The 25,472-nt window shown below is 42.2% G+C and overlaps 2 protein-coding genes across 2 annotated transcripts in view; both read left to right on the forward strand.

Moving 5' to 3' along the window:
- The first annotated feature begins 1,691 nt into the window (after positions 1-1,691).
- On the forward strand, positions 1,692-10,634 carry LOC111959137 (interleukin-10 receptor subunit beta-like). Its single transcript, XM_023980599.2, has 7 exons — positions 1,692-2,094; positions 4,371-4,491; positions 5,559-5,725; positions 6,020-6,207; positions 6,336-6,480; positions 7,580-7,704; positions 8,355-10,634. The coding sequence occupies exons 1-7, from the start codon at positions 2,046-2,048 to the stop codon at positions 9,375-9,377; spliced, it is 1,818 nt and encodes a 605-aa protein (XP_023836367.1). The 5' UTR covers positions 1,692-2,045; the 3' UTR covers positions 9,378-10,634.
- Positions 10,635-21,406: 10,772 nt separating this feature from the next.
- The window catches only part of LOC111959151 (myomesin-3-like), a 78,935-nt gene continuing 74,869 nt past the window's right edge, over positions 21,407-25,472 (forward strand). The window contains 1 exon segment of the mRNA XM_023980624.2: positions 21,407-21,521. Within this exon segment, the coding sequence (XP_023836392.2) occupies positions 21,415-21,521 (107 nt within the window). The 5' untranslated portion in view covers positions 21,407-21,414.

A 25,472-nucleotide genomic window follows, 5' to 3' on the forward strand; every position in this document is an offset into this window, starting at 1 on the left:
TCCATCATTGTATGATTTTTTTGATGTGCAAATTAACTCAAGTTTACGGACTATGTCAAATGTGATATAGCGAAGCACCTGAATGAGTTGGGTACGCAATTACGCAGGTACTTTCCTCAAACCGATGTCATAAACAGCTGGATTCGTTATCCGTTTTCTGCCATGCCTCCAGTCCACTTACCGATATCTGAACAAGAGAGCCTAGTCGAAATTGCAACAAGCGGTTCTGTGAAAATTTAATTTAATCAGAAGCCACTGCCAGATTTCTGGATTGGGCTGCACTGAGTATCCTACCTTGGCAAATGGAGCTGTTAAGACTCTGATGCCCTTTACTATCACGTACCTATGTGAGAGTAGATTCTCAGTCCGCACTAGCATGAATACAGGCACAGACTGTGTGTGGAAAATGATTTAAGACTGAGACTCTCTCCAATACAACCCAACATTGCAGAGTTATGTGCATCCTATTGTTAGGTTCTAATTATCAGAGTAAGAACTCCACGGACGCTTAAACCAAGTTTATTCTTCCCAAAGGATTGAACAGCTGAATCGACAAAAGACATATTCATACAAGCACTGATATTTAACCCTTCCTCCTAGGCCGAGTCTCCTCCTACACATCTGAACAGCCAATGCATCTCTGTTGCTAGACAGAACCTTAGTGATACCTGTTCTTCCTCACTTCATCTGACCTGACCTCTGCCCCAAAGTGCTCACTCCTCCCCAACTCACGGCTGTCATGTTGACTCATGCCAGCCTGTCTTTCCTCCTCCCATAGGATCCCTGATGGCTAACAATAACACATCTTGACATCAAGTAAACGTTATAAATTAGCCTCTCTCCCTCAGTGAAAGGAATAAGTATATTTCATGATTTCAGAAGTCAAGAAATCCGAACCCAACACTTTCAAGCACACCCTTCTCATTAACCTGTGGTGAGTTATTCACAATTTTTGATGAACAAATAAGGTTTTATGTGTAAGACGGTCAAATAAAGAGCAAAATGATTGATAATTATTATATTATTATTTGTGCACTGGTCCTATAAGAGCTCTGTGTCACTTCCCACGAGCCCGGTTGTGACAAAAACAGTCATTCTTATGTTTAATAAATGTATCGTATAGTGTGTGTGTGGTAGGCTTACAATGATGGCGAAAAAACAACATTTGAGAGTGCGCTGACCCTGGTGCTAGAGGGTGTACGCAGCTGGAGGTGGAATGTTTGAAGGGGTACGGGACTATAAAATGTTTGGGAACGACTGCATTAGACATAATAATTTCATAATTATCATACAAAGATCCATTGAAGCAATATTTCTTGGGAGTCTCCTTCATTCATTCCGATACAATAATTCACGTTCTGTACACACCTTGGTTGTGCACAGAAAGGTGTGCCATTGAATCACTAGCTATGTAACACAACATTGTTTGAATACCATTAAACAACGAAATAGATACTGGTGAAACTGAAAACAGGTTATACAGTTTATTCCCATGGAGGGGTGAGATGTGTTCACAGATAGCGTGTTCTATCTCCTTTGTAATTATTTAGGATCAATTTTCAGATAAAACCTGAGAGAGAGAGAGAGAGAGAGAGAGAGAGAGAGAGAGAGAGAGAGAGAGAGAGAGAGAGAGAGAGAGAGAGGAAAAAGAGGACAGTCAACACAGTAATAGAGTCTTTGTGGGAGGGAGGTTGAGCACAGGGAGAAAAAAAACAGGAACAAAGTTGATAAGACGGTTCCAAAGTTCACCTGCAGCACACCTGGGGATGGGTGCTCCTCTCCCTAAGCTGGTCAGAGATGGTTCAGGTCGTGGATAGGATATCCTATGAAGCCCAGAGCCGCTCACCGATACCCGGAGGATTGGGACTTGGTCTCTCCTTGTGTCTTCATTGATTTTGGACCTGGACCATTTCTGTTTTTTTTGTTTGACTGGAGTCGTATTTACTACACATCACATGGTGGGTTCTCCCTGAGGAAATCAGGACAAAGGAGTACAGACAGTGGGAACGGGATTTTAATCTCACTCTTCTTACTCCTCAAGCCCAATGGATATGTGGCCTAGGAAGGTCATAGTGCTTCTCCTGTACTGCTATGGTGAGTTTAATGGGGCACTACTGATCTCCTGTTTGATTTGGATGAGTGCACTCTTTTGTAGGTATAAACCTAGACTTACATCCCAAATGCCAACCCTATTTCCTAAATAGTGTACTGGGCTCTGGACAAAAACACTGCACTATATAGGGMATAGGGTGCCATTTGGGACGCATGACTATAACCTTTGTTTCATATGTAGTCGTAATTAATTAGATGTAGTGAGGCTCTGGAAGTTTCCCCTCAGTTCTAATCAAGGTCTTGGTGGATAAAGAGTAGTGAACCCTTTGTGGACTTCACTCATTCTAAAATTGTAGCGATCAATGGAAAATGGATCCACGGGCATTTGAGTGCTCCATGAGTGGTCTATTATATCGACTACATTATTATAGAGCATATCAAAATGCTAATGTTGAATGGAGTCGAGACTGCGTATCATTTTCTGGTTAATGTCAATTGCGCAACCTGTAATCTGCATGAGACATGACCAGATGCACTGTGACGTAAGTGGTGTACATACGTAACGGACGTTTTAAAAAGGAAAGGTTAACCAAGCATAAACTGTTCCTAGTGTACTTATATTGTAGTGTAGTGAAAATCCCACCCGTTATGTAGTTGGATGKAAATTATCCAACCATTATGCCGAAATGATGTTAAACATAATAATAAACCACATTTATCAATTTGACTCCAACATTATGTGAGTAAACGCAACAGGCCCTGTACGTCTCTAGAGGATATAGTGAAGGTAGCGAGCCTTGCATCACCTCTCAGTAGGACTATAATGAACATGTCTAACTTGCATCATTATTCAATTATTAAGAGACTAGATACAAATAGCTCATCCTGGCGACCAATGTTCTAGCATTCATTTATTGAAGCAAGCAGATCAGGGATGTCAAGGTGGTACCCAGGCATATGCTATGCGTATTGTGTATATCACAACTACCAGTAGACCTGCTAAATTATAAGAGTATAGTCAATCAAATAATTACTCCGTAAAAGGAGGAAAGCATTTACTCAATTCAACTAGTAGAATGTATTAGTCATGAAATAATTAACACTCAAACAATTGCAGTGTACATTATATACATGATACACTACAGACTAATCAGAGTAAATTACTATCACCAATAGGCTAAGGCTTAACGTGGCTACACTTGTCTTCAATTCAGAATGATCTCTAAGAGTTCTCAAAATATTTACAGATTTACTGTCCTTTAACCAAATTCAAGCATGAACACACATTCAACCTGAATGAACATTTCTTTGCATTTTGCTAGTAAAAAAAAAAGACAGGAAAACACACCCAGATTCTAATCTAATCAACTCAATTTAGGACATAGCAGAGCGCCACTGTGTCACTCCCTCTTTGAACTATCAACCGTTCGATGAACAGAATAACCCAGTTTCCCTGTAACAATAAATCCATAGCACTTACAGCACAATAAAACATATCAAAATTCATTGATCTCTATGAACTCTTGAAACAATCCAAACATGACAATTTAACTCACAATAACATCCATTTAGTCGATTTCACGTGTTCCTCTGTCTTCACACCTCCAATGGTCTCCGTACTCGCAGGGTTCTGTGGGAACGTCCCTCCCCAGAGAAATCCACATATAAGGTGTGTTTAAACCCTGTGATAGCCCACAGATGGTCAGCCATCCAAACAATGTCATAAACCATGATTGAGTCGTCACGCTGGGCCTCAGCACCTGCAAGTCGCGAGTATCACCTTTTCTTATTCTTCCACTACAGTTTCTATCTTATTATACAGTCCTGATAAGACTGGCAAAAACCTCTTGAGGAATTAAGGTTGTCCTATTATGGACACTGTATTTTTTTTATTAAACATCCCTTTGTGGATGGGCCCTACAGACCCAAACTGTTGCTTTTGTTTCATCCTATTCTCACTCAAATCAAACAATTGGCTTGCTTCCATATGTCCAGCTGCGTATGTACCCTCCTCTGTAGTCCAGGAACAATTACACATTTTAGTTCCTGCTGCCAAAGAAACAAAGCCCAGCTCACATAAGCCTTGTTTGAGTTTGGCCCACAGCTGCTGTGAGTGAAAATGGAGCAAGCGTATCTCGAGTGAGGCAGATCCTTTGACAGAGGCTGCTGTTGTGAGCATGTCAAATGGGTCGTGACAATGTTGAATAATAGAGCAATGCTTTTTGTGTGCTGACTAGCGAGACGTTATGCTACGAATGCTATTTGCGAATGGACAGTCTCAAGTTAACCTTCCCCACCGTCTTTCTCTTTATCTATAGGTTGTTCCGCCATTGGTGAAGGGAAGCCATACTTCATCTCGAGGAATTTCATCACTGTGCTCCACTGGAACAAGTTCGACAGCCCAGATGAAGGGGTCCTTTACAGTGTCCATTACAAAAGGTGTGAGACAGGAATACAGTGGTCACCTTTTCACCTTTCAACCTTTATTTATGTGCCTAGGCTAGGGTGACCTGGGGCGATATGTGACTTATGTCAACCACATTTTAAAGCTGTGTGCTGAAAGACGTAACCATGCTCCTTTTCAGCAGCGTTGTCCCCATTGTTGTCCCCATCGTTGTCCCCATTGTTGTCYCCATCGTTATCCCCATTGTTGTCCCCATTGTTTTGGATATGGTGTGTTGCTCTTTCAATTTGCTGCTCCACCTACTGCCATCAGCCTTGAAACCGTGGTGCTACTGTACTTCTCCATGCTGCAGGTTGAGCTCCACTGGCTGGGGCAAGCCTTAGCAGACAGGCTGTGGTCTGTGCATTACCACAGGCCTCACTCTGTTTCTCTGCACACCACAGAGATAAATCTGTTTTTTTTTTAATTGCCTGTAAAAATGTACCATTTAATTTTACAAACGGCACTCAGTTCACCTGTGGCTATGTGAGGCCAATGTTTTCGTCTCAATCACTTTGTCTTACTGCCTCTTTGAGATCTTGTTACAAAGTGGAAACGTCAGCTCATCATGACACGGTCTGACGGGCAAATGCCAAGTGCCACACCAATTGCATTGATTTGTTTCTCCGAGACTGTCGCCTGGAATGGCTTGCATGTCCTTATGCATTGCCTCATAGTGCCACCATCAAATAAGTTCAGAAAAAGATTGGCCCTGATCATCCCTGCTGAATATCGGTTCCCTGTTTGACACACTATCCTTTAGTTATTTTTATATGAGGAAGTAAGGGGTTAAATAACACACCTATTTCAGAACTCTGTTGTGCTATTTGTTATGTTCTAGCAGCTAGGCTGCCGCAAGCACTCCCTGAAAGGCAATACATTTACAACGTGATATGTCATGATAAAGGCTCATACATGCTTATAACAATATAAAAAGCATTGTACCTGCAGGCATCAAGTAAAGTGTGACTCAATATTTTTACAAATTGCAACATTCAATTTTGGCTAAGGGTTCCTTACATAGTGTGTTTTATGTTTGATCATGTCGTTGTGTTCATTATAGATACGGAGAGCCAAACAAGCCGAAGATGGTGTGCCAGAACATCACCACTCTTTCTTGTGACCTCACTGCAGAGACACCATACATCTATTCAAATTCCTACTACGCTGAGGTTTTCGCCAACAGTCACTCGCTAGGCCATACAGCACTGTTTAAACCTCTGAGAGACAGTAAGCAATTTCCTCTCTTTATCCTACTTTTTCTTGCTTGGGATGTTTTTGGGGTATGTGTTGGCTCAGAGAGCAGAATCCTTAGTTGTGATACATATACATCGCTCCAATTATCTGTTCATGTTCTCTAATGACATCATAGTATGTTTCCATGAAACCTTATGTTATTCACCAATTCGTCCAGTTAGCATTTGGCCCATACTCAACGGGTTTATCCTGTTTTCTTCAGATTGTCACTAATTCGCTATTTTCCTTAGTCTTATTCTCACCCTTTATTTGTCTTTTACACGTCAGCTGTCCTTGGCCCACCCAATGTGTCTGTGAACCTCACAACATCATCTTTAAAAGTGACTGTCACCCTACCGTTGGGACCGGATAATAAGACTTCCATCGAGGAGATTTTCAACAGTACCAACTTTTCCTACCGTAACCCTCCAACCATCTATATCCTCAACATCACTCGTCCTAGCTGGGCAGCACAGGTGATACCCCCCCACAAGTACTGCTCACACAATATGCATGCAGACACATGCACACCCACCCACCCACACACACACACACATATTAGATATACAAAACATGGTCTAACTGCTGACTCTTTTTTCCACAGGTCCACAAAAACACAACTGGAGAGTTTGTCCTTGACAATCTAAAGAACAGCAACGTAGAGTACTGTGGCTATGTGGTGTACATCCCGACTAGAGAAATACACCGAAATGCCAGTGAGAGCCATACATTCTGTGTGGCATTACCAGGTGAGGTCATCTGGTGTCATTCAAGGCTCTGAATGTATGCATAAGCTGGTCTCAGAGCATTTCGTATTATTTTGTATGTAAATATGAGATGCTCCATTTAGTATGATATGTTACGTTTCGTATTGTATGTATTCATTTGTGGTTGTCCGTCACCCATGTCGTATGATATGTTACGAATTGGAATTTGTATTATATGTTCTGAATTAGAAAAACATACAATATGTTTTGAACTAGCTAGGTGGCTAATTTTAGCTAGCTGGCTACCGTTAGCTAGGCTAGGGGTTAGGGGTTAGGGTTAGGGGTTAGGGTTAAGGTTAAATTTAGGAGTTAGGTTAAAGGGTTAAGGTTAGGGGAAGGTTTAGCTAAAAGGGTTAAGGTTAGGGTTAAGGTTAGGGGAAGGTTTAGCTAAAAGGGTTAAGGTTAGGGTTAAGGGAAGGGGAAGGGTTAGCTTATATGCTAAGTAGTTGCAAAGTAGCTAAAAAGTAGTAAATAGTTGAAAAGTTGCTAATTTGTTAAAATTCTCAAGTTTTTCGTGATGAGATTTGAACTCACATCCTTTGGTTATACATCCACCCATCCACCCCGACCAACCACCCAACTTTTGTTTTTGCTTTAAGTAACTATCTGTCTTTTGTAACCATACCAAACGTAACATATCATACCCATTTGAGTGTACCGGATTTACATGTACTATGTTACGTCTAGTCTATGAGACCAGGCTGGTAATGCCTTTCCTTTTTGCCTTTGCTAGTTTTGTTGAATGAATCATCTGTGAATGATTTGAGTAATCATACTGTTACCATAAAGAACTGAAAGGCATACTGTAAATGCATTGACTGTAGTTTCACAATGTTAAGGGTATTCCTGCTGCTTTTTCAAAGATTATATAAAGGCTCACTTCCTGGTGACAAGACTGAATGGAGCCTCTTATTTATGCATCCTTGAAACTACTGTACTGACTGACGTCACGGACACGCCCACGCTTGCTCTATAGCGCTGGCAATTTACATCCTATTGGCCTGTTTCCAATAGGCTCTGAGAGTGAGGCAGCTGTATTGCCACTACTGAGGTGTAATAGAAACAATCTTCCCCCATCTAGGTGACCCCTGGCTGCTGTTCCCATGGTTCCTCCTCTTAGTGTGTCTGTTACTTGGTTCCCTCCTGCTACCGGTGGTGGCGTGTCGTCACTATGTGAGAAAGAAGAGTAACATGCCAGACGCCTTGGTAAGAAATGTTGATTGGAGATTTCCCCATACATGAAGGAGTGCCAGTTCCTGTTACTGGAAATACAGGCCTCCAGGCAAAACTTACAGTAACACGTGTATGAGAGGGTTCAATAGGGTGAAACCGAACCGGAGTTTAATCTCAGCCACAAACACACAGTACATTCAGCTGTTTTCTACAGCAACACCTAATTTAGAACAGGGCACAATGTGTAACAGTAGTTACAATACAATTGTATCTCTTTGCAATTTACACATGCACTGATTTATGAGGAAATGATTTAACTTTATCGTCATTCATTTTCTCTTTAAATGGCTGCATTTACCAATCTTCCCAAAGTTGTATCTGTTTTATTCCATTTCCTCTCATATGCTGAGAAATCATACCTGTTTAATCAGTTGTATCACTGTAATTTGCATTTCATGCCAAGAACTGAAAGCAATTACAAAAGATTACAGCAGTGTTGTTTCAGTTGAGCTCATTTCATTCTTGCCATGAAAGTTGTTCAGAATTATAATTGAACAAGTTCATTTTGGTTTGACATATATTGTAACCACTCAATGATTCCAAGGGTTTGGTGGGATGGAGAGGGGGTCATAGAGGAGCTTTAGTAAGTTACATAAACTAAATCCTCTTTCTCTTCCACACAGAAACTGACAACAAGCAACATCCCACCTCCATCGTGGTACCTTCCAGAAGCCATCACTATCTCCACTGCCAAGCCGTATCATTACCCTGTGGGGTTCTCCTACGGCGACCTGAAGACTGATAAACTCCAGAAGGGGTCAAAGTTCACCAGCAGTGGGTCTGGGCCCTATTCCCCCCAGGACGGACCCTCCTCCATTGCCCAGCCCAGGCACTGTGACACCTACATGGGCCAGCAGGGTCCACCCCCAGAGCACTCCAACAACAGCACCCAGTCCTCCACCAACTATAGCATGGTCGTAGTGCAGGTGGCCAATGAAGGTGTGAAGGAAGAATGCCATCGCCATCCAGACAGCGAAGACAACATCAACTCTCCACGGTCATCTGAATCCAGTGACCACAAACCCAGTTGGGTTCAAGGTGGTCCAGTTTTGTTTTCGCGTGGAGCACCACCTGAGCCGAACCGGTGTGTTGGAGACAGGGACTCAACAGGGCACCCCCTGGTACTGCCCACATTGCGGCGTATTGATGGCCAACTGCAGTTGTCCACTCTGCTGCTCCAGCCAGAGACACAGAGTGCCATGGCCAGCATGGCACTGCCTACCGACGCTGAGGGGCAGCCCCTTTTGTGGGACCTAGACAGCACCTGGCAAGGTGCATCACTATTGTCTGATCTGGTCACCACGGGGGAGACAGAGTGGTTGGACCCTGGTACAGGGAGAGAGGAGGAGAGAACAATATACACCCCAATCTCTCCAATGTGTTTCAATAACTCCAATGACTCACCATCTCACTCCATACCTCCCATCAACCTTGCAGACTGCGAGACCTCATCAATGACATTCTTGTCTGGATACAAACAAAACTGGGTACCCCTTGCCCCTCTAGGGCTAACAGCAGAGGATAATTTGGGGATTTCCTCATATGCTCCACAACAGGCTTGGATTGATCAGGAGGAAGAAGCGGAAGGAGGAGATGAAAGAAYCAGTGAATTCTTTCTGGGAGGTTGGGTAGTACAAATTCTTTAGTTCCCTAAAATAATCTTAAGGGCCTCTGTGCCTGTTCGCTCTGTTTGGGTCCCCAATGTACGTCAGAGACAAGTTCCGTCTCAGCGAGTCTTCACAAAGTGCAGAGAGAAGTTGGAAGGAGCAGAGAGAGGGTTTTGGTGGCGGTGCAGAGTGGGGCTTTCACGGTCMCTCTCCTGCCTGCTATGGAGCTTGTGATGCAGAAACAAGAGCAGGATTCTACTCCAGTATCCAGCACACATGGCCCCCTCAATGGAGTCCTACTGAATCAAAGCTATAATTTTGGCACTTTTTTACATTATGACTAATGTAGGACGTAGGATCAAGTGTTGTAAAATGTAGGATCAAGGATATAAGATCAAATGCTGTAAAATAKATTATATTGTGACGCTCTCTTTCATTTGCATATTGTGCAACGTTTCCAGCAATAGGCTAGTTCTGCCAATATATGTGTGCATACATACACACATCTTAATGTACACTAACATGTTCATTTAAATCATGACTGTGAGGTTTCTGTTTCATTTGAAGAAATTAAATGGACATCCATGATTCAAGCTCGGTGGCATGAGGTAGTAAACAGCCAGTCCTCTTATGTCACAATGTCATAGGCACAAAGCTTTAATTTCAGCGTAGCAGTACTTTGTCTCTTTATTTATTGTTTCTTGTTCGTCATATTATCTGTGTTAGTGTTCCACATTCTATGCACCACAATGCTGAAGAAAATATGACTGACATTTTCATGAGTTTATAGCAACAATTGAAATTCATATTAGACGTATGAATGCACTGTATACATTTCAAAAATATTATTGTCAGAAATACGAAAAAAAAGGGCAGCATGAGTTAGGTGAGAAATGTGTAAAATAACTTTGTTAAGTGTTTTGTCTTCGAAGTATGTGACCTCAATAATGTCTAGTCATTGTTTGCTGCTCTTTTGAGGTGATGAAATTACAGGACCGGAGACAAAAGGGTTGGTAATTCTTTACCAGGGTGTGGTGGTTATGGTACTCTGGTGAGCTACTAACACCAAATGGCACGTAGTATCTGTGAAAATACCTATGCGTTTACTACACTTTGATATAATAATAGGCTAAAACACTGTTAAAACTGGCAGGCATTCCTAGTTGATGCTGTGATGTGTATCACATATTCAACATATATGTACAGTATAATACTGATTTGTTTTTATATGGGTCACTTTTATAACTAATATGATTGTGAATTTGATGTTTTCATTAAAAGGTAACTATTGTGTTACTGAATTGGTTGATCCATCATTGCTGTCAAAAAGTACTTCAGCAAACATGAGCTTCAGTAACATTAGTGAGCAGGGGAGGTTGAGGGGAGGTCTTGATGAGCTGACATATCAAATGCTTTTTCTAAGAATTGCTTGACTGCTAAGAATATTCTTTACTTTTAAAAAAGATTATTGATTAGTGTAGATGAGTGCCAGTGTGAATAACAAGACATTTCTCTGCAGTGAGAAACTGGAGAGGTTAAACATCACTTGTAATAATTGAATGGATGTAATTGCTCATTAGTATAAAGTTGGTGACCGGACTTGAGGGGAACTTTATTCATGTGGTTCTGCTGTCCTGAAGGGGGTCTTGCCTCCAGACCTCATTTGGAAATGTTATGACCACAGTGTGCACGCATGCACGCACACACACACGCTCTCACACACACACACACACACACACACACACACACACACACACACACACACACACACACACACACACACACACACACACACACACACACACACACAACACACACACACACACACACACACACACAATGTCTTACGATACTTGTGAGGACTTTTTGGCGACCAATAAATGATTCCCATTCAAAATCTATTTTTTTCCTAACCCCTAATCCTAAACCTTATCCTAACCCCTACCCTTAACCATAATTCTAACCCTAACCCTAAGCCTAAATAGCCTTTTTACAAGGCAAAATGTCCTCACTTCTTTGAATTTTAGATGGTTTACTATTCTTTTTGTGGACTTCTGGTACTCACAAGTATAGTAAAAAATGTCACACACACACACGGATGTCAGGAGATGACGTGGAAACCGGCCACTAGGGGCACCAGTGAGTGCTGCTACCTTCAAGTAGGCATGAGCATCTGCCTCTGATCCAAAGGTTGCATGTTCAAATCCTAGGGGTAGAAAGTTGTTTTAGATATTTTTGTTTTAAGCCTATCCCAACCCTTAACCCTAACCTCAGTTTGAGAGGGAGAGCGTGAAGATGAGAAGGAGGACCGGAGGTAAGCTTGCTACCGCTATAATTGATTTGAATAAAAACAATAATAAAAACATTATGTTTCATTCATTCTTATATTACCATGAAGTGGCAACCACGGAGATGGAAAGCGCATAGGTGCTGAAAGTAGGTTAATTCGAGAAGGCCTAATTCATTTAAACAGTTATTTACGTTTTTGGATACATACATTTGGATTAGGAACATTGTTTGAAATGTTTGGACCAAGTTTACAGGTAACTTATTAGATACTTTGTAGGCATGTTGGGCGAGTTGGAACCGGTGTATTTCTGAATCAAACACGCCAAATAAATGGACATTTTGGGGATATAATGAAGGAGTTTATCGAACAAAAGGACCCTTAATGATGTTTATGGAACATTTTGGAATGCCAACAGAAGATCTTCAAAGGTAAGGCATGAATTATATCGTTATTTCAGATTTTTGTGTAGCACCTGCCTGGTTGAAATTTGTATGCGGGGTGCTGTCCTCCGATAATCACATGGTCTGCTTTCGCCGTAAAGCCTTTTTGAAATCTGACACTGTGGCTGGATTAACAAGAAGTKAAGCTGTAATTTGATGTATAACACTTGTATGTTTAATGAATTCTTATTATGAGTATTTCTGTTTTTGAATTTGGCGCGCTGCAATTTCACTGGATGTTGTCAAATYAATCCCGTTAACGGGAGCCGAGCGTGAATGGGAGTGAAGGGATCCCTAAGAGGTTTTAAGATAAATAATAAWTTATGGACCTGATTATATAAAGGGATCTATAACGACGCTTTAGTCCGCAATGCTTTATGCTAGAAACATCCTGTAAAATGCAGGGAAAGACGTGACGCCGATGCATATGGGATAACTTTGATTTATCTCTATGACATTCAGAGGCTGCACTACAACCTTCTCTAGCTGACTACACAAAAAAATGTACTTTGCTTGGGAAGTAATATGTGATTCTGTCACTATCAATTGATGTTCATTATTTCAATAGGCTATTAAGCAACATACTAACTCTAAATCAGTCAGGAGCAAGCCCGGTAGCCTAAGAAGGAATGAACATGTATTATTTAGGCTATATTACTTTTAATATTAATGTTATTTCAAGGCTATAGCCTGCCATTTAAGAAATACATGATGAAGCATTTGTGACACGCTAGAGGCTGGCCGCAGTGTTCAGCATTTCAACACCACATCAACAACAGCACTTCAACCAACATGCCTATAAATGTAGCATTTAGGCTCTATAAAATGAAGAAGAAAAAAAAKAAAAATACTTAGTTAAATAACAATTAAMCAAAATAAATGCCTTATTAGGCCATACATTGCCTTTGAATTAACTTTTAGAAACACGAGTTTGGCCAGTATTTGGTTTGAGGATCATCCCGCGTGCATACAAGTGCATGTAGGCCTACCTGATGATATGCGGCTGCTGTGTTAAACAACAAATGTATTTTTCTCGAATTCATTGATGATCAGATACTTCCGTTGTAACTGGTTCTGTTGCGCTACATTTGTACAGTTGATAGACAACTCTAGCACTGTTCCAAACTTTGACTATCCTCTTTTTTAACAATAGCCTGTATGCAAATCAAAATGGAGTGAAAATGGAGTGAAAGAGATTGTAACCATCCTGATAATGTGAGAGGGGGAGTAAGGATAGGGGAAACTGTCCAGCCCCGTGGCTGGTATTGCAGACTTTTATTCTTACTTTGACTGTTTCCTTTGGACAGATGTCCAGACCATTGAAACTGTGTTCACTTGCAACAACACTCTGACAGAAACTCCACTCTATCGGTCAGACATTCCCTATACACATCCTCTCCTGTCTCCTTCTCTCCCTACCCAAGAAGAAAAGAGAGAGAATTGCAGTGATGACCCTCTGGTCTCTTCTAACATACAGTAGTTCCCGATTCTCCAAGAACTTTCTGAGCGAATCCCAATAGAGTTCTTTGAAATAAGTGCAAATTGCATTTCAAACTGAAGTGAAAAGTGTCACTGCCTGCCCTCGATCAATGAATATATTGATGCGGTGAGAGTTTTACTCACTTAGAAAGAATTTTCAGGGATTAATAACCTGATGTTAGCTCGTACTGAGCCTAGCAAAGGATAATGTTTACATCAACCTCTCCTCACAAACAAAACAGCCAGGTGGAAAAGCCAGCATCGTTTTTTTTCTTCAAAAAATGCAACCAGGAGACGGTTGATTGAAAATAAAGAGTTTATCTAAGAGAAATACAGTTATTTTTTGCTCTTTGGTGTTTCTTAACTTATCAGCTTATATATTATATGGAGATTGCTTAATAGTTCCTTTGGGAGTTGAACTCTAAACCCTTCGTTCCAAATTTCTATTTTTGAGAGTGGGCATTTTGATGGGCTCACTTACCATATTCTCTGATCTGAGGCAAAAGGCAGCCTCTGAAAAAGATACAGCTTGACGGGGGCAAAATCAATTTCCTTTGAAGTAATGAAAATCTTATCAGCTAACGTTTGAAGACTTTGATGGGACTAAACAAGAGGAACGGGTCAATTTTGGTATCTTTTACAACCCACTATCACCCCGAATTTCTCTTTTGGCAGTCGCTATCTTTTTTCCTACTTCCGCATATTAGGTTCCGCTCAGATAAAATGGACCAATTTAGCTTGCTCCATTGAAATATATGCATGGCTCGTTGCTAATGAAGTTTTGTTCCGATCTGAAAGTTTAATTGAGGAGCAAGCTGGATCATTTAACTCCGTTTCTCACACAGTTGCCTGACATGATGGCAAGACGCCAACTTTGCCCATGAAAATATGATGCTAACGCTAATTAGCAATGCGTACGCCAGTGTTATTTTTAATGTCAATTTCATGTCTTTCAACAACAACAAAAACAAACACACAGGATGAGAAGCTTCATGTCTGATAGCCTACATTTAGTAMGTTTATTAGGTTGTAGATATAGRGCAATTTTTGGTTTACAAGCAAAATATTAATGTTTGAGTAATGTTCGTGCATCCTTGCAGCAAAACGCCCTGTAGCAGACAGCTGTACACTGATGTCGGGATCTTGACAAACWTAGCAGTGAGTGARTCATRACCRTGAAAACACACAMGACTGATGGCTATAGCTATGTTCAACAAGTATATTATTATTCTAGTTYTATCTAGCTCTATTTGTGATATTTTACCTTGCCTCGTTGGCTTGCTAGCTTGCTAGGCAATCAACCCTCAAAAGACATCTGCGATGTTGTAGTGTAGACAATAACCATCCGATTACGTATTTTCTGACTTCCATGAGCTGCATCTGAATTTGGATGTGAACGTATTTACTTCCATGTAAACAAACCGCTTTCCGATTCGGAACTGTGCTTGCAACTTTTCATGATGTAGCCGGGAAATGGGTCTACAGCAGTGGCGGTCAGTGCCGTTTATGATGAGGCAGGACGGTTATTTTCTTCATGAGAATGGCCTTATTTCGATTACAGCATGTTGGATGACTGTCATTCATATTCCATTCACCCAGTTCAATGTAACAKYGATAGGTTTAGGCTACTACATGATACTCAAATTTTCCCTATACCCATCATGWGGTTGCTATAACCTAGCCTATTAATGAAAGTTTAYAACGTAGGTGMACACAGGTTGAGAGAAAAATTTGAGATGACAGTGACACATGGACATGCAGTGACACATTCAATACCACCTTTCACACTCTTGCCTTCATCTAGCTTATCTAAGGTGTAATCACTAGTCCAACAGTTGCAAAAATGAGTTTCTATTGGACAAATTCAAKTATTTTTATCCCTGTTTCGTTTGTTTCCGTTTAAGAAACGTTTTTCAACAGAATCGGCGGAATGAATACACCCCTGATCACAGCAACCACATTGTATTCATTCTAGCCTCTATGCACTCTCCTCCTCTCACATTTTCCCTTCGTTTATGGACTTCAATGAACAACACATCAGCTGTATGTGACCAGATGAAAAAACCTTTCCAAGCCAAACCATGTCATAACCGCTACACACAGCCTACATCGTTGTCCCCATATTAGCTAAAGTAACGTCCTAGTTAACATAGCTAATATAAATAATGTGTTAGTAAACCTGCTACAATCATGCAGTAACGTTACAGTGTATAGTCAGTCAGCAGTTACACTGGCAGGCACAGGTGGCAATAAATTAAGGAAACCAAAAGCTTACTTTGACTTGGAAGAGATCCAGTGTTGTGTTGGATAGTCATAGCCAGCTAGCTAACATATCATCCCTCTGTTTGATCCGGGTGTTTGAGTAACTAAACTAGCCAGCTGCATTTGCTAGCTAAGTAAGTGTAACTGAAAGTGAAAAAATGACAATCTCTCCCAATTAAATTGTTGAAAACTGTTCAACTATTGTCTTTCTCCCTCTTTGAGTCAACTACTCACCACATTTTATGCACTGCAGTGTTACCTAGCTGTAGCTTATGCTTTCAGTACTAGATTCATTCTCTGATCCTTTGAATGGGTGGACACCATGTCAGTTCATGCTGCAAGAGCTCTGATAGGTTGGAGGACATCCTCCGGAAGTTGTCATAATTATTGTGTAATTCTATGGAAGGTGGTGAGAACCTCCTAGCCTCCTAGGTTTTGTATTCAAGTCAATGTACCTAGAGGAAGCTAGCTGTCCTCCGGCTACACCATGGTGCTGTTGGCTTCACCCTACAGTGCTGTTGAGGCAACTGTAGACCTTCATTGCAAAACAGTTTGTTTTTATCAATTATTTGGTGACGTGAATATATTTAGAATAGTTTTATCTAAAMAATACAACTTTTTCAATRTTTTACCATTTTTACTTTTATGAAATTCACTGAKGAGGATGGTCCTCYCCTTCCTCCTCTGAGGAGCCTCCACTGGTCTATAGACAGGCATGTACGRTGTGCTGACCTTGCAAAGCCTCTGTTTCTAGTTCTTATTAGCCCTAACAAGAATGTGTCAAATGTACAACAGTACTATGCACCATGCATGAAGTACGGAAGGTTCTGCAGCACTCAGGATTTCTTTCTACCCAGAGTGAACAGTAATTGATCTAATTGTCTTACACTGAGCAGCCTCTTCCTGCTTCCCCCATCTGAGGCCCACACTTCCTCCCTGCAAACCCACTTCCTCCAAATGACTTAATGGATTGAAGTCTGCCTTTAGTTGGATGCAATCACGCCTGTTCACCCCACCCATCACCCCCTTGCATTTTAATGAGGTCTTAATGGGTCTTTGATTAGAAAATGCAAAAACAGCTGCCATGGCCCGGCCGGAAATGATGGATCTTCTCRGAGTACTTTTAACGTCCATTAAGGTCTATTTCTGTTGCTTTTGCAAGTGTCTGAAAATATGAAAGCAACGTTTATTTGGAATACAGCTGGAGCAGTTTTCCAGTGCTTGAGGAAGAAGAGGATGTTGAGTGTCATCTTGACAGCGGAYGGGTGCCATATTGGAGAGAGTTGTGAAAGAGGGGAGTTGTAGAACCGCTAAGTCATTTCTCAACATGGTCTCATTAGAATGTCCAAATWGTGGCATTTAACCATTGTAGCTATACAGTATGTTACTTAAGCTGACATATTAGTTATGTGTCACCTAAATTGACGTATCACTTGTATGTCACAATAATGGTGTATTTCTAACATGACTGATCACGGATTCTCCATTATAACAGGAACTAATAAAGCTGGTATTTTCAGCTGCTTTGTTCTGGCAGGGGCAGTCCAGTTATTCTTAGTCAGACTGTCACTGGTGGTATATGATGAGAAGAGGGGGCTGGCAAGTCCAGCTTGCATTKTTTACTGATATACCAGAGGCAGGTGTGGACAGTAAATGCTTTAAATAACCCCCCAACCCGGCAAACAAAGAGATGGCCTTGGATGAAGCCTCTTAGTGTCTTTTTAAACCCTATCACACGGCATTGAACTATCTTAACACACACACGCATACATTCTTGTGCACGCACAAATGAACACACACACGCATACACGCAAACGTGCATGCATGCATGCATGCATGCATGCATGCGCGCGCGCGCGCGCACACACACACACACACACACACACACTAGAGCTGGGAAGATAAACCAAAAATTATCGACACCGACCATAGCGATCACTTATCGCAGGCATTTTGCTGATATCATTCAGTAGTGAAATGTTGTAGTGAAATGGATTTTTGTCCATATCGCCCAGCTGCCATCTCTCTCTCACTGTCTCTCTCTCTCACTGTCTCTCTCTCTCACTGTCTCTCTGTCTCTCTGTCTCAGCCTGTCTGAGCTCCATGTTTAATGAGACAGAACAGTGGGCAAGCTCCAGGGACTAATCAGAGATCAGTGTAAAAGGAGACAGAGAAGAGTGAGGGAGGAGGGGAAGAAAGAGAACAACTTGGATCAGGGGAGAGACAAAAGTGAAACGGTGAGTGGAGAGGGGAGGGAGATCAAGGCAGGAGACGGGGGTTGATAGAGAAAGAAATCAAGGATGGAAAAGTAGTCTGCGAGATAAAGGGAGAGGTTTGAAAGGAGGAATGGCGTGACTGGAACTCAGGTGCGAATACAATCATTAATAACCCTTGTTCTTTGAGAGGGTGTTCAAGGCCAGTCTTTCAATAGAAGAGACCCAGACTGTTTTATCTAGGCTTTCTTTACCCTTATCGCCCATGGTCTCAATTATGAGACAAGACCATTATGGGGCCAGACGAAAAGGAACACAGAGAATGGACTAGCCCCCACCCCCCATTTTCTGTGAATGTTCAACTACCAATAAGTTTAGGATTATCTTGTTATATAGACACATTCATTATAAAAAGTCAACCATATATTCACACTCATCCCAACATGACAGTTACTGATCAGACAGTTGGTGGAATACCCTAGGCATTGTTTCCCCTGTGGCCATTCCAGCTGTTGCTTTCAGCTGCCTAACACATCCCGCTCAAACCTCAATCCTATTGCTATGTTCCATTGTTGCTACTGTGGCATCCTTGGCCGCAGGTCTGCAGTGCTGACTGTAAGTCTGTCTGGCTGGATGGCATTGACCTGTGTGGGTGGGGGTTGGTGGTGGGGCACCGGAGGGGACGTGTCAGTAGTCTATATTTACCACCTTGAGTGCACTGTGTTTGGCCACATTCTCTTCATGAAGGACACTTTGTGTCCAGGCCAGGTTCACCTTCACTGCTCATACAGGGAGAGCAGAGTGAGGAGCACGGGAGAAGAAAGAATAGAGAGAGGTACTGTAAAGAGAGGTGAGACAGGGAGATTAAGAGAACGTGAGACAGCAATTGAGAGACAGATAGTGAAAGGTGACAGGGGACAGAGAGAGAGAGAGAGAGAGAGAGAGAGAGAGAGAGAGAGAGAGAGAGAGAGAGAGAGAGAGAGAGAGAGAGAGAGAGAGAGAGAGAGAGAGAGAGAGAGAGAGAGAGAGAGAGAGAGAGAGAGAGAGAGAGAGAGAGAGAGAGAGAGAGAGAGAGAGAGAGAGAGAGAGAGAGAGAAGAGAGAGAGAGAGAGAGAGAGAGAGAGAGAGAGAGAGAGAGAGAAGTGTGTCCTTCATGCTCAAATCTTGAGCGCCTGTGGAGTATAACCCTTTCTTCAAAGACAAACGTAAATGGCTTTTTAATTCACTGTGATGTCATGATGTCATCACTTCCTGTTTTCTTTCCAACRYAGTCTCATCCACAAGGAYGTGTTAAGGATACATTACAAGGGTCATAAACATAAACGTCACATGAATATATAGTGAAAACCAATACCGGGAAAGTAACCCAATGACAATTAGCGTCTGGTGGCTTAATAAGTAAGGGAGAATGATGGACTTTTAATTAAGCCAATGGCAGTGGTGTAAAGTTCTTAAGTAAAAAATACTTTTAAGTACTACTTAAGTATTTTTTGGGGGTATCTGTACTTTACTTTACTATTAATATTTTAGACAACTTTAACCTTTACTTCACTATATTCCTGAAGAAAATAATGTACTTTTTACTCCATACAATTTCCCTGACACCCAAAAGTACTCGTTACATTTTCAATGCTTAGCAGGACAGGAAAATTGTCTAATTCACGCACTTACCAAGAGAACATCCCTGGTCATCMCTACTGYCTCTGATCTGGCGGACTCACTAAACACACATGCTTCGTTTGTAAATGATGTCTGAGTGTTGGAGTGTGCCCCTGGCTATCYATAAATTTGAAACAAAACAAGAAATTGGTGTCATCTGGTTTGTTTATTATAAGGGATTTGAACCTATCTATACTTTTACTTTTCATGCATTAGTATATTTTAGCAATTACATTTACTTTGATATTTAAGTATATTTAAAACCAAATACTTTTAGACTTTTACTCACTTTCACTTTTACTTGAGTCATTTTCTATTAAGGTATCTTTACTTTTATTCAGGTATGAMAATTGRGTACTTTTTCCACCACTGGCCAATGGGATGGCATAYGTGTTTACAAAAATGTTTGACTATGTTTCAGTGTTTGTATTATTTCTAMATTTTTCCTCAAATTCATGTGGTAGAACGTCATCCTCTTCCTCCATGGAGTAGCCTCATCTGGCCTCCATATGCAAATAATGCATGTTACTATACTGCGGAGCTTTGCATAGTCTCGGATATTTCCTTTTGTCTGCATGAGATAAGTCTTTCTTTGCTGGTTCCTCAAGCTGGTTGCGCGTCAAAAGAGTCTYTACTTTTGGCAGCCTTCATAGATACGAGTTGAAATTACTCTCTCAGGACAATTAGGTAAAGCTCACGTGTTGTTCAGACAATCCGTGATCTACCAAATAACAGATCATTCATTCCCATCTTACTTTATTGTCTTTTCTCATCAGAGAGTTGGACTGTACTGTCTACTTCAAGACATAGGGGAAACTGCACTGTGAGCAGAAAGAACATTGCTCTCCACTCTCTCCACAGGGGTCCGAGTATCTAGGCATGCACCAGCTAAGACAGATACATTTTAATACGCTGGAGATGTACCTTTGTACCACCTGCGTACAAACAACCCTTTCGTTTTGCACAACAATGAGCCGTGAAGGGAAACCAGTGGGGCTGCTATCCTGTTGAAGTGTTAGCCATTAGCCATTTGCTAACATCAGACCAGCAGGCTCACTGCAATGTAATTCAAAACATTAAAGYGTTAGACACTAGCCACTCGCTAACGTTAGCCCAGGTCGTCCAATGTAAATCGAACAGACCAGAAGGAAAAACAAATTAGGGTGTTTATAATGCGAACACGGTTGACAGTTGCTTGTGGGAGTAGGTGAAGGAAGTTATCAATCAGGCTCTGGCCTGGTTCTGTTGGTTGGGTGAGCTGCCTTGTCAGCCTCCCCAGAGCAGAGAGTGATTAATGACTGCCAGGGTGGCAGGCAGCGGCATGGTGGCAGACCTGAACTAATGAATTATAACTCGCTCAATGGCCCACAAAGGGCCAGTTCATTTAACAGAGGCCTGAAGCACACCTTTCTCCATGCCAACTGCACCTGTCTTTACTTCAAACACAAACAACACATTGGATTGTGTTGTTGTTGTGCTAATATGATACTACATTTCTATTGACACCTGGCTATTTGAGATCCGCCATGAGCATAATTACAAGGGTCATAAATGTACATATTCCTCACAATAGAAGTGAAAAGAGATCTCTGTAGCATTCCTTTGCGATTCTACATCATGTCAACCCACAGAGTGGTCATACTGTGCAATGTTAGATGATCTATCCTCCTCCCTTCATCCTTCCCTCATCTCTCCTWCCTCCTTCCTCCACAGGTGTTGGTCAGGGGTTCACCATGGCAACCAAGACGCTGAYGACACGGGTCCAGGAAGAGSAGTCCCACCAGATGTCCCACAGCATGGCGCTGGCCTCGCAGATCAAGAAGRAAACCTTCACCTCCAGGTAAAGGCACCCTGGCACACACCCCCTGCTTCCTCATTATAACATAGATCATGTTCATCCAATGCTTTTTATAAAAAAATTGATATAGTAAAGAATTTCCGGGAAGAGATCTAGTTGAATATGGTGTTCTGTATATACAGTATATATACAAAAGTATGTTGAGACCCCTTCAAATGAGTGGATTGACTATTTCAGCCACACCCGTTGCTGACAGGTGTATAAAATCGAGCACACAGCCATGCAATCTCCATAGACAAACATTGGCAGTAGATTGGCCTTACTGAAGAGCTYAGTGACTTTCAACATGGCACCRTCATAGGATGCCACCTTTCCAACAAGTCAGTTCGTCAAATTTCTGCAYTGCTAGAGCTGACCCGGTCAACTGTAAGTGCTGTTTTTGTGAAGTGGAAATGTCTAGGAGCAACAACGGCTCTGTCGTGATGTGGTAGACCACACAAGCTCACAGAACGGGACCGCTGAGTGCTGAAGTGCGTAATGTGTAAAAATCATCTGTCCTCAGTTTTCCATGGCCAAGCAGCCACGCACAAGCCTAAGATCGCCTAGCACTTTGCCAAGCGTTGGCTGGAATGGTGTAAAGCTCTCCCCCATTGGACTCTGAAGCAGTGGAAACGCGTTCTCTGGAGTAATGAATCATGCTTCATCATCTGGYAGTCCGACTGACGAATCTGGGTTTGGARAACACTACCTGCCCGAATGCATAGTGCCAACTGTAAAGTTTGCTGGAGGAGGAATAATGGTCCGGGACTGTGAAGAAAAAAAATTACGCTACAGCATACAAGCCTTCCCAGACAAGTGGAGGCTGTTATAGCAGCAAAGGGGGACCAACTCCCTGATCTTGGAATGAGATGTACGATAAGCATGTGTCCATATACTTCTGGCAATGTAGTGTATCATACACTTACTTCATGGAAACCGGTCCTGCATTGGAGAAAAGTAGATGTTGACCTGTCCRAGTATTATGTTTTGATCATGTTCATCCAGTGGATGCAAATACAATTCTAAAGACCCAGTTTCCTTAGCACACTATATCCTGTCATTTATTCATCCACTTCATTGAAAACTGCTTGCATGGGAGTAAAGTACAGTCAATGTTGACCATCCAATTATTACTGTCTGTTACCGGATATGTGCATAGCTAGACAGATGAAAAGTGCCCTGTATATAATGGAACCCTGGTTTGTTGTGGGTTGGGGGATGACATTAGAGCCTTTAAACAAGGACATGGAGCGGGTGGCAGTTATTCTGAGCTCATTGAGACGCGCAGTGACGCAGTGTGTGTCCGGAGTGTGTGTGTGTGTTTGCTTGAAGGCAGTATTAGAGCTACACTTACGTGCATAAACACGTGGTACACACAAGTCAATGTGGATGAAGTTGCCTATAGATTTTGCATTACACTCATACACTGTATGCAGACTTACACATTCACATACACACGTCATTGAGACCCTCTCCAGGAAGAGAGACACGTTGCTGCTTTTATTGAGATACCTCCGGATGAGCAGTCAACCTTGTCTGTCTCTCCCTGCCAAAGTCAGCCTTCAATCCCCAGAACGGCCCTGATTCACCACAGAGCTCACCCATGCTCATATAAACACACACCAACCAACATTGACTCAACGACTGCCCACACACTCCGCACACAAATACTGCACACACATGTACAGACAGATGACTCACATATAGACACACACACATACACAAACACACAGATACCATACATGTACCATACACCATACCATTATGTGTATGGCGCCGGAGGAGATGGCTGTCGTTTTACGGGCTCTGAACCAATTGTGCTATTGTGTGTGTTTTTTCACRTTATTAGAAGCTTATTTTGTACATACTGTTTCTGCCACCGTCTCTTATCATCGAAAAGAGCTTCTGGATATCAAGACAGCCATTACTCACCTCATACTGGAGGAGGATTTTTTCTCTAGCGTGTCGAACAGGAAGGATTTTCTTCAGACACCGGACAAKACCCAAATCCTGGTCATTCGCATGAAGAAGAGACCGAGATGTCGGGGTGCCTTGTAAGGATCCGACGGCGAGTGGGTAATCCGCCTCTACCATCAGTCCTATTAGCCAATGTGCAATCATTGGATAATAAACTGGATGAGTCTCTACCAACGGGACATTAAAAACTGTAATATCTTATGTTTCACAGAGTCGTGGCTGAACGACGACATGGATAACATGCAGCTGGCTGGGTTTTCCATGCATCGTCAAGATAGAACAGCTGCCTCCGGTAAAACAAGGGGGGGCAGTCTGTGTCTATTTGTAAACAGCAGTTGGTGCACAAAATCGAATATTAAGGAAGTCTTGAGGTTTTGCTCGTCTGAGGTAGAGTATCTCATGATAAGCTGTAGACCACACTATTTACCACCACAAATCGATGCTGGCACTAAGACAACGAGCTGCATAAGGCCATAAGCAAACAAGAAACTTGTTTCTGTAGGTTAGCACCTGCGTTATCGGACCACTTCCGTATTGAGCGAGTTACTGGTACTTCCTGCTTTAGTTTTTGCTTGTAAGCATGAATCAGGAGGATAGAGTTATGGTCAGCTTTGCCAAATGGAGGGCGGGGGACTTTAATGCAGGGAAACTTAAATCAGTTTTACCTCATTTCTACCAGCATGTTACATGTGCAACCGGAGGGAAAAAAACTATAGACAACCTTTACTCCACACACAGAGACGCGTACAAAGCTCTCCCTCGCCCTCCATTTGGCAAAGCTGACCATAACTCTATCCTCCTGATTCATGCTTACAAGCAAAAACTAAAGCAGGAAGTACCAGTAACTCGCTCAATACGGAAGTGGTCCGATAACGCAGGTGCTAACCTACAGGACTGTTATGCTAGCACAGACTGGAATATGTTCCGGGATTCTTCCGATTGCATTGAGGAGTACACCACATCAGTCACTGACTTCATCAATAAGTGCATCGATGATGTCGTCCCCACAGTGACCATACGTACATACCCCAAGCAGAAGCCATGGATTACAGGCAACATCTGCACTGAGCTAAAGGGTAGAGCTGCCGCTTTAAAGAAGCGGGACTCTAACCCGGACGCTTATAAGATATCCCTCTATGCCCTCTGAGGAACCATCAAACATGCAAAGCATTAATACAGGACTAAGCTTGACTCGTACTACATCTGCGCCGACGCTCGTCGGATGTGGCAGGGATTGCAAACTACTATGGACTACAAAGAGAAGCACAGCCGCGAGCTGCCAATTAACACGAGCCTACCAGACGAGCTAAATTACTTCTATGCCCGCTTCGAGGCAAGCAACACTGAAGCCTGCATGAGAGCTCCAGCTGTTCTGGACGACTGTGTGATCACGCTCTCTGTAGCCGATGTGAGTATGACCTTTAAACAGGTCAACATTCACAACGCCGCAGGGCCAGACAGATTACCAGGACGTGTACTCCGAGCAAGTGCTGACCAACTTGCAAGTGTCTTCACTGACATTTTCAACCTGTCCCTGACCGAGTCTGTAATACCAACATGTTTCAAGCAGACCACCATAGTCCCTGTGCCCAAGAACACCAAGGTAACCTGCCTACCGACCCGTAGCACTCATGTATGTAGCCATGAAGTGCTTTGAAAGGCTGGTTATGGCTCACATCAACAACATTATCTCAGAAACCCTAGACCCACTCCAATTTGCATACCGCCCCAAAAAATCCACAGATGACGTAATCTCTATTGCACTCCATACTGCCCTTTCCCACCTGGACAAAAGGAACACCTATATGAGAATGCTATTCAAATCAAATCAAATCAAATCAAATCAAATTTTATTAGTCACATACACATGGTTAGCAGATGTTAATGCGAGTGTAGCGAAATGCTTGTGCTTCTAGTTCCGACAATGCAGTAATAACCAACAGTAATCTAACCTAACAATTCCACACTACTACCTTA

This window comes from Salvelinus sp. IW2-2015, linkage group LG35 (assembly GCF_002910315.2).
Source record: "Salvelinus sp. IW2-2015 linkage group LG35, ASM291031v2, whole genome shotgun sequence".
Lineage (NCBI taxonomy): Eukaryota > Metazoa > Chordata > Actinopteri > Salmoniformes > Salmonidae > Salvelinus > Salvelinus sp. IW2-2015.